The sequence below is a fragment of the Macaca nemestrina genome, chromosome 17, assembly GCF_043159975.1.
Source record: "Macaca nemestrina isolate mMacNem1 chromosome 17, mMacNem.hap1, whole genome shotgun sequence".
Lineage (NCBI taxonomy): Eukaryota > Metazoa > Chordata > Mammalia > Primates > Cercopithecidae > Macaca > Macaca nemestrina.
Genome location: NC_092141.1, coordinates 64,448,773 through 64,458,984, shown reverse-complemented (window position 1 = coordinate 64,458,984; position 10,212 = coordinate 64,448,773). Strand labels below are relative to the sequence as shown.

General features: G+C 40.1%; 1 protein-coding gene across 1 annotated transcript; it reads left to right on the top strand.

Moving 5' to 3' along the window:
• Positions 1-401: 401 nt before the first annotated feature.
• LOC105472199 (keratin 20) lies at positions 402-9,844 on the top strand. Its single transcript, XM_011725222.3, has 8 exons — positions 402-1,033; positions 3,154-3,236; positions 5,037-5,193; positions 5,546-5,707; positions 5,874-5,999; positions 7,445-7,665; positions 8,385-8,422; positions 9,343-9,844. Exons 1-8 carry the CDS (start codon positions 644-646, stop codon positions 9,438-9,440), a joined length of 1,275 nt encoding a protein of 424 aa, XP_011723524.2. The 5' UTR covers positions 402-643; the 3' UTR covers positions 9,441-9,844.
• Positions 9,845-10,212: the final 368 nt, after the last annotated feature.

Sequence of the window (10,212 nt, the reverse complement as noted above, 5' to 3'; positions counted from 1 at the left end):
CAAACTACATCTCCAAATGTACAATGGTTTCATTCCTGGTTTAGGGATTTGAGGTTTTGTGTCTGTACAAAATATATTAATAGTCTTATAAAATAAGATGTCCAAAACAGAATAAACTTAAAAGCCAAACACAAGTAAAGCATGAAACAGAGGTTCTGAAGAGCAACTCCTCAATACAAATAAACCATTGTCCTTTATCTCCATTGTGTCTTTCAGTTACGTAGGCACATCTGCCTTTTTACATACCTAAATTATACATGAGGATTATAAATATTCTTTATGTGTATGTTAGGATGAAAAAAACCTGCCAAGGCAGGTGCACGGGCTAAAAGAACACACCTTCCTGTTTCCTTTTGTTACCTGTTTAATTAAAAAAAAAAAAGTTGCCCCTGATAAAAGCCTCCAATAAATGCCTCTAGTGCTATTTTCTGGAATTGAATTTAACATATTAACATATTGTTATACAAAGGGGGGGGGCGTGGAAGCAAGGCAAGGTGGACCGTGGTGCCAATCCTAGTGACATGTCAGCAGAGGAGGAGTTTCTTGCCTGTGGACTTCATAAAAGGCTAGCTCAACACCCTCCATGAGACACACTCTGCCCCAACCATCCTGAAGCTACAGGTGCTCCCTCCTGGAATCTGCAATGGATTTCAGTCGCAGAAGCTTCCACAGAAGCCTCAGCAACTCCTTGCAGGCCTCTGTAGTCAGTACAGTGCGCACGCAGCGCCTCGGGATGACACCCAGCGTTTATGGGGGTGCTGGAGGCCGAGGCATCCGCATCTCCAACTCCAGACACACGGTGAACTATGGGAGCGACCTCACCGGCGGCGGGGACCTGTTTGTTGGCAATGAGAAAATGGCCATGCAGAACCTAAATGACCGTCTAGCGAGCTACCTAGAAAAGGTGCGGACCCTGGAGCAGTCCAACTCCAGACTTGAAGTGCAGATCAAGCAGTGGTACGAAACCAACGCCCCGAGGGCTGGTCGTGACTACAGCGCGTATTACAAACAAATTGAAGAGCTGCGAAATCAGGTGAGAGATGACGCCTGTGTTTCCTAGTCTGTGTTTAACTGAAAGTTAAATCAAGAGGTTATCTATGTTAGGCAGGTCCAAATGGACGTTGTAAAGACAATTAGGCTAAAATGTTACATCTACAAAAATTCTTTCATCTACCTTTAGACTGTATAATACGATGACCTTAAATCATGCTATTTTTAATGTTTAATATAATTATATACAAAATATGAACATTTTATCCTCCGGAATAAAATAAATCTTTGTCACAGCTTACCACATCAGGGCTAAATGTATAGTGAGCAATCTTTCTGAAAAGAGCTAAAAATTAATTATGTGATAAATCTCTCTTAGTTTTTCATCTAGTCCTCAAGTTTTGAAACCCCAGTCAATTCAAAGACTTTTCTCCTTTTATTTAAGTAAATATTATAAGGTATGACCATTAGAATACTGTACTGCAGATTTAAATAACAAGGTGATTCTGGGTGGAAACAGTGTGGCAGGAATATGGGTCTTAATGATGCCTGGATTTTTAAGTGCCCTGTTTAATAACATGACCATCAGCATCAAGCAGTTCAGAAACTAATTCTACAGTAATAAAATATTCTATTGCCCCCAATTCATGTTTATTGCAATCATATCACAACCTCCTCCTATGTCATCAAAAAAAGGGTGGAGCTCTGTATTTTATCAGTTGCATGGAATAAAAGCAGAAGACTTTGCTCCTAATTGAAAATTTCATATATGACACAGAGCACTTGCTTCGAATTAAAGCTCTTATCTAATCAAGAGAAGTGTTCACTGTCATTTCTGTGTTAAGATTCATTCATATTCCTTTAGAGTAAAGCCCATTTACTTACCAGCAAGTCTATTTTTCTTGAGTTGTGCTAAACATCAGAGCAATTTGATTCGGACTCTATGGGAAGTTGCTTTGGAATTTTAGAAACTATGGGTGTGTGAAGCAATGGTATTTAAATTGCCCTTCCGGAATAAAGTTCCTCCTTCTTAGGCTCTCACTAAAATGTTCGAACCACACCTGTCTCATGTTTCTGACTCTACTTTGGCTCATCTCAAATACACAGGCACAGGCCATCCGTCCCATTGAGCTGGACAGTCCCAACCGTAGGGAGCAGCCCTCTCCAAAACTGGATCCATTGAAAGAGAAATGTCATTGCAACATCCTCTGCAAGTAGATTTTTCATCTATATGCATCCATCATGCATTTAGTTCTTTTATGTATCATGTTCTTTCATTCAGCCAATACTGAATGACACTAAGTAGGTGCTGGGCACCATGCTAGGCACTGAGGAATAGTATGGTGGACACAATGTGATTTATGAGGAAACAGGGATGGACAGAGGGACCAGCACACAGAGGGATAATGAGAGCACAGGCAGATCATCCAGTTCAGTTTTGAGAGCATCTGTGAAGGCTCCTTTGAAGCAATGTTGTCGAACCTGAGACATGAGGGAGGAATGGGAGCTCACCAGACCAGAGGGGCTAAAAGAAACATTATAAGCTGAAACATCAAAGGCGAGGCACTCAGTAAGTTTTGATGACTCAAGTTAAGTTAAATTCTCCTTCTGTAAAATCACAAGAAAGTAGACCAAACCCTGGGGCATCTAGGGTTGCATTTTATGACTCTATTATGTTAAACACCCATGTCATTATTTTTTCTATATTTTCTTGTAGAAATGCTTGAAATAAACATCATTTTTGACATAATAGTCACTGCAGCTGGAGATAAACTAAATCCTTGTAAATACCTATCCAACTGAAAATGTCATTCTTGGCTGGGCGTGGTGGCTCACGCCTGTAATCCCAGCATTTTGGGAGGCCGAGGCAGGTGGATCACCTGAGGTCAGGAGTTCAACACCAGCCTAGCCAACATGGCAAAACCCCATCTCTACTAAAAATGCAAAAATTAGCCAGGCATGGTGGTGGATGCTTGTAACCCCAGCTACTCGAGAGGCTGAGGCAGGAGAATCGCTTGAACCTGGGAGGCAGAGGTTACAGTGAGCCAAGATCGCACCATTGCACTCCAGCCTGGGCAACAGAGCAAGATTCTGTCTAAATAAATAAATAAATAAATAAATTTTTAAAAAAGAAAATGTCATTCTTTCTCATGTATTTTCCAGATTAAGGATGCTCAACTGCAAAATGCTCGATGTGTCCTGCAAATTGATAATGCTAAACTGGCTGCTGAGGACTTCAGACTGAAGTAGGTTCCCTAATATGTGGCAAAAGTTTCTGAAAAAGAATTCCTTTAGTAGTCCTTCCAGATAATCAGCTTTCCATATCATTGTTGGTAAAGGAACCACGGTTCAATGTTTCCAGAATCCTGAAGCCTAAAGGAGGTTAGAAGCTACGTGTTAGAAGCTAGCCCAGCACTCAGGGATGACCTTCTCTCTCTTGATCCCCTGGCATGTAACTGAACACCTCCAGTCACTACTATTCTCCTTTGTTATTACTGGTTGCTAAGTTTTTTTTTTTAGTAACCTGGTATCTACCTTTTAACCCATTAAACCTAATTCTGCCCTTTGGAGTAATAAGAAAGCAATTTACAGTTCTCCTTCTCCCTAAGTGTCTTTCTGTTATCTAAAGAGAGTCTTAAGTCTACCCTTGGTGATTCTCCAAGTAATTCTCCATGTTCATTCAAGTACCTGCAAGTGTATGACCCAAGTTCCAGGGGTGACTCTTGATGATTTCTGGTTTGCCAGTGTTTTACAGGATGGTCTGGCCAACCAAAGAATCAGGACCAATCTATAATAATTAACCGGGTGTGGTGGCACATGTCTGTAATCCCAGCTACTTGGGAGGCTGAGGCAGGAGAATCACTTGAACCTGGGAGGCGGAGGTTTCAGTGAGCCGAGATCGTGACATTGCACTCCAGCCTGGGTGACAGAGTGAGACCTTGTCTCAAAAAAAAAGAAAAAATTGTGTTTACTTTCTCAGTAGTCATCACACCACATGTGACCAGAGCTGTTCCTTACAAACAGCTTCCACACTAGGGCATCTTCATCCTGAATTTGTACAATGCATTAACACCAAAAAGCCTTTTGTGGTTAGAAGAGTAGCCTTTTAATGCTCCAAGAGATTAACTAGAAGGAAATAGGAAATCAAATCCAAAGATTAAAGCAGTAAAGGTGCATTAGTTACAATTTTACCTAGCACTGAGTGTCCCATTGCATTGTCACTTTTTAAAGCTGGATATTTTAGGAAATTGGGCAGGGCGTGGTGGCTAATGCCTGTAATCCAGCACTTTGAGAGGCTGAGGCAGGCGGTTTGCTTGAGTCCTGGAGTTTGAGAACAGCTTGAGCAACATGGCGAAACCACGTCTCTACACAAAAATACAAAAAAAGTAGCTGGGCGTGGTGGCATACACCTGTGGTCCCAGCTACTTGGGAGGCTGAGGTGAGAGGATTGCTTGAGCCCAGGAGGTTGAGGCTGCAGGGAGCCATGATCGCATCACTGTATTCCAGCTTGGGTGACAGAGTGGTACCCTGTTTCAAATACACACACACACACACACACACACACACACACATATATATATAGTGAGAGAGACAGAGAGCGTATGTAAGATTGTAGAGGAGGATGTAGAGCTGTTTGAGATAAGTCACTTTGGATGCCTCAGTTCACAAAGTTATAAAAATAAATTGATCATGTACATTCATTAAGTAAAAGTATTTAATATCAATAATGAGAACCCTTTGCCAACACAATAATTAACACAATTTAATTTCTTGTAAGATAAATTCTAGAATTTAGAAGTGCTCAAAATTATTTCAGATTGCCTTTTTCCAGTCACTCCAAATTATAGAGATTATATTATTGAGCAAATTGTCTGATTCCTAGGTTCTTATGTACATTTCATGAATGTATAAAGGCAGACATTATAAAGTTTTGAAATTGATCTCCTCATAAGCCACATTTAAAAACCTATCTCATTATATTAGATTCTCTCTCTTATAATGGCTACAGAAGGACCAGTTATCTCTGTATACTAATTAATTCCCAGGTATGAGACTGAGAGGGGAATACGCTTAACGGTGGAAGCTGATTTCCAAGGCCTGAATAAGGTCTTTGATGACCTAACCCTACAAAAAACAGATTTGGAGATTCAAATTGAAGAACTGAATAAAGACCTAGCTCTCCTCAAAAAAGAGCATCAGGAGGTGAGAAAATATTCAGAAGTGGTATTGGAAACGATGGAATGGTTCTATATAATAATAATAATAGGAGGAGCAGGAGAAACAGGAGAAGGGAGAAGAGTTGGTGGTGGTAATGACAGAGATGATGATGATGACAATAGTGATACAAGCCCCGCCTTCTTTTCATAATGTTGTTGTAGGTTAAATGACTTAGAGCAGTACCTGGACCACAATAAGCCCAACACAAGTTATTATTTTATTTCTTTTTTACTCATTGCCAATGAAAGAGGTCATGAGACTTCTTATGTCTTTTCTGCCCAACCTTATCTGAGAATGTGCTTCAGACTAAAATCAATCAGAATTTTCACTTTCATAGGAAGTCGATGGTCTATACAAGCATCTGGGCAACACTGTCAATGTGGAGGTTGATGCTGCTCCAGGCCTGAACCTTGGTGCCATCATGAATGAAATGAGGCAGAAGTATGAAGTCATGGCCCAGAAGAACCTTCAAGAGGCCAAAGAACAGTTTGAGAGACAGGTAACCGCACAATTGTAAAGTGTGAGCAAATGTGTAGAAGCTTTCCTCCAGAAAGAGATAACTCAGTTTCTTCTTCATTTGTTCATTCTTTCTTTCTCTTTCTGTCTTTTCTTTCTTATTTCCATCCCTCAACTGTTTGTTTTTTTTTTCACTCGGCACTTTGTAGACTGAAATTCTGCAGCAACAGGTCACAGTGAACACTGAAGAATTAAAAGGAACTGAGGTTGAACTAACAGAGCTGAGACGCACCTCCCAGAGCCTCGAGATAGACCTCCAGTCCCATCTCAGCATGGTAAAGCACATCTAACTTCTCTTTCTCAATCCAGTATGTGTTTACCAAGGTCCTCTGTTAGGAACTTAGAAATGCAAAGACCTACAAGAAATAACCCTTCCCCTTGCAGAGCTGGCAGGGAAAGAGGCCGAACAACTGATTATAATCAAAAGACAGAGAGAAATCGAGGAAAGGGCAATGTACTGCATGTATGCAGAGGAAAGAGTAAATCTGGAAGATTTCACTGGGAAAGTGGCATTTAAACCAGATATTTTTATAACTTTTAAGTTCAGGGGTAATATGCAGATTTATGATATAGTTAAACTTGTGTCATGGGGGTTTGTTGTACAGGTTATTTCAGCACTCAGGTATTAAGCCTAATACCCATTTGTTATTTTTCCTGATCCTCTCCCTCCTCCTACCCTCCAGCCTCTGTTAGGCCCCCGTGTCTGCTATTCCCCTGTATGTGTCCATTATACCAGATCTTAAAATTTAAGATACAATTTTAAGCTGGAGAATGAACTAGAGACATTCCAGGCCAAGCAAACCAGCCAGCCCATGACAAATTATGCTGTGGTAACCAGAATCCCTCAAACCACAGTGGCCTGCAGCCACAATACTACATCCATCATGACATTTCCTTTCCAAGGGCAAGGCTAAAGGGGTAGGCCCTACCTAGGACAAGCCAGTGTTCTGGAAGAAAGAAAAGAGCAATGGTTGGGCCACTTGATAGCTCTTAAAGCTTCTCCTTAGAAAAAGCATTTGTCCTTTGGGAGGCCAAGGCAGGAGGATCACTTGAGGTCAGGAGTTCGAGACCAGCCTGGCCAATATGGTGAAACTCCATCTCTACTAAAGATACAAAAATAAGCTGGGCATGATGGTGTGTGCCTATAATCACAGCTACTGGAGGCTGAGGCAGGAGAATCGCTTGATCCCAGGAGGCAGAGGTTGCAGTGAGCCGAGATCGCACTACTGCACTCCAGCCTGGGGAACAGAGCAACACTCCGTCTCAAAAAAAAAAAGAAAAAGAAAAGGCATTTGTCAGTTTGACTGGCATTTCATTAACCAAAGAGAGTCACATGACCCAGCCAGCTGTCAATGGATTAAAGGAATCTAATCCTGCAACTGAGAAATGCCACAGATCACATGGCCAGGTCTGATGAAGGAGTGAGAGGTATAACATCTTCACATTGGTGGGGAAGCAAATATTGAGAACAATTCTACAATGTGCTGCACTGAGAGAACAGTGGGTGCAAAGCTACAAGCAAAGAAAAACCCCAAGAGCTAATGATTCTAGCTGGCTGGCTGAGGTTGCCTAGTTGGGAAGAGTGGGAGATGGAGCTAGAAATACACACCATGCCCACAGTGATGAACTGCAGAGACCCTTCTCAAAATAAATTAAAATTGACCCATCTCTTGAATCAAGTCCTTAGATAAGAAATGCCCTATTTTTCTTGTGCTCATAGAAAGAGTCTTTGGAGCACACCCTAGAGGAGACCAAAGCCCGTTACAGCAGCCAGTTAGCCAACCTCCAGTCGCTGTTGAGCTCTCTGGAGGCCCAACTGATGCAGATTCGGAGTGACATGGAACGCCAGAACAATGAATACCATATCCTTCTTGACATAAAGACTCGGCTTGAGCAGGAAATTGCTACTTACCGCCGCCTTCTGGAAGGAGAAGACGTAAGGTAAGGCTCTTAGAATCAAGGAATAGGTGTCAATGTCTGTATGCACTTCTATTTTAATGTCCCTGTCACTCGTTACCCAGCACCAATGCAATCCCTAGGACAGAAGTAATTATACTCACACGCGCCTCACCACCACCAACAAAACGAAAATATACCAAAAAGTAGACACACGCCCAAAATATCAAGTACAGCCTTGAGATCATGTGATAGGACTGAGTTAGAAGATAATTCTCCAAATGATAGATTATGCTGATATTAATTTTCATCATTAATATATAACTGAAGGCATAACAGCCTTTTGGAAATTCTAATTGAGAGCTCATGAATTAGAAAATAAGTTGCTGAGGTCCACGGGAGCCAGAATCATCAGTGTGGCAGCAGCAACTGTCTTCAGATACCATACCTAAGAATATCAACAAGAGAACACAAGATTTAAACTTACATTGTAATTTTGTTACTTTAATTAGAGGAACTTCTTAGCTTATATTAAACTGGTCAGTTTTAAAGCTATGTATTTTTCAAGTTAAAAAGTAAAACACTCAAGTTTGCAATAACAAGCAATGTAAAAGGGAAAGATACATGAAAGCATTAAAACACATTCACTTGGACTTTGAAATATAAAAGACAAGAGTGCATTCCATTTTCAAAACAGCAATAATCCTTTTTTCTGTTTCTTTTTTCTTCTTTTCATTAAAAAAAAACAAAACAAAACAAAACAGAACTACAGAATACCAGTTAAGCACCCTGGAAGAGAGAGGTAAGTTCTAAATTTTTGCACATTTTCTATGACACTCAGCTGCTTTCCAATAACTATCTCCCATGGATAAAAAGTAAAGTGAGGCTGTTTCAGTCTGTTTTCTGCTCCTGTAATGGAATACCTGAGACTGAATAATTTACTAACAATAGAAGTTTACTTGGCTCACAGTTCTGGAGGCCAGAAAGTCCAATATCAAGGTGCCAGCATCTGGTGAGGGCCTTCTTGCTGCGTCATCCCATGGCAGAAAGTAGAAGTGCAAAAGAGTGTGCATGAGAGCCAGAGAGAAAAAGAAGGCTGATCTTGCTTTTATAACTAGCCCACTCTCACAATAACTAACCCATTCCTATGGTAACCACATTAATCCATCCATGAGGGCAGAGCCCTCATCATCTAATCACCTCTTACTAGGCCCCACCTCCCAACACTGTTACATTGGGGATTAAGTTTTCCACACATGAACTCTAGGGAACACATTCAAACCATAGCAAAGGCCAATTCTCAAAACAGCAAATATGACACCAGGGATTCTAAAAATCTTGTATATGGCATAAAGAAACCCTCTATGTGGGAACTTGGGCACACTCCTCAGAACGGGGTGATTTTCTTGGCCTGTGCTATTGCTATCTTGAGACATCTGAGATCCTGAAAAGGAAAAACAAGACAAAATCTGAATTCCACTTAAATTCAAGATCATTTATTTCTTGAATTTATAAGAGTAGGATATTTGTAAATTTGGGGAGAAGCACATTTTCTGTATCTATTTATAAAATGGACTTAAGATTTTTTGAGAAAGAGGATGGGTTTAACATATTTTTCTAAAAGAAGGAAATAAGTAAAAAGAATAATAATTTAAAGTTGAATATTATAAATCAGTAGAGTCATGTGCCTGAATTAACATTTAATGTTTAATATGAATTCAGATATAAAGAAAACCAGGAAGATTAAGACAGTCGTGCAAGAAGTAGTGGATGGCAAGGTCGTGTCATCTGAAGTCAAAGAGGTGGAAGAAAGTATCTAAATGGCTACCAGAAGGAGATGCTGCTGAGGTTTTGAAAGAAATGAGGCTATAATCTTATCTGCTCCCTGCAAGAAATCGGCCATAAGAAAGCATTATTAATACTTTGCAGTGATTAGAAGGGGTGGGGTGGGGGAAATCCTATTTATCAGACTCTGTAATTGAATATAAATATTTTACTCAGAGGAGCTGCAAATTCCCTGCAAAAATGAAATCCAATGAGCACTAGAATATTTAAAACATCATTACTGCCATCTTTATCATGAAGCACATCAATTACAAGCTATAGACCACCTAATATCAATTTGTAGGTAATGTTCCTGAAAATTGCAATACATTTCAATTATACTAAACCTCACAAAGTAGAGGAATCTATGCAAATTGCAAATAAACTGGTTTCTAATTTTTTCCTGTTTCTGAATTGTAAAACCCCCTTTGGGAGTCCCTGGTTTCTTATTGAGCCAATTTCTTGGTTAATCTCATTGATTTTTCAGCATCAGTACAACTCTACAACCTATGAGCTATCTCTGCTTTTTCCCATTGTTTCTACTGCCTTTTAAAAGTCTACACAGCTCTTTGAATAATTTGAGAGTCAAATTCAATCACAAATGCGGAGCAGAATAAGAGTGAAGTACACTATACTTAAAATGTAAATAGATTAAAAACATTACCGAAACCCTTCTCAAGGCAAAATGTGTCTCCTTTTGATAGTAAGCTGCATATACTATCAGGTGCTCTCTTTTTTTATATATGGTGAACATATATTTTTAATGAA

Excerpts from the sequence above, each read along its gene's own strand:
- LOC105472199 (XM_011725222.3), top strand. The coding sequence starts at position 644 with ATGGATTTCAGTCGCAGAAGCTTCCACAGAAGCCTCAGCAACTCCTTG. Across the intron at positions 6,000-7,444 it reads TCCAGTCCCATCTCAGCATG|AAAGAGTCTTTGGAGCACAC; the intron begins GTAAAGCACATC and ends TTGTGCTCATAG. Across the intron at positions 8,423-9,342 it reads AAGCACCCTGGAAGAGAGAG|ATATAAAGAAAACCAGGAAG; the intron begins GTAAGTTCTAAA and ends ATATGAATTCAG.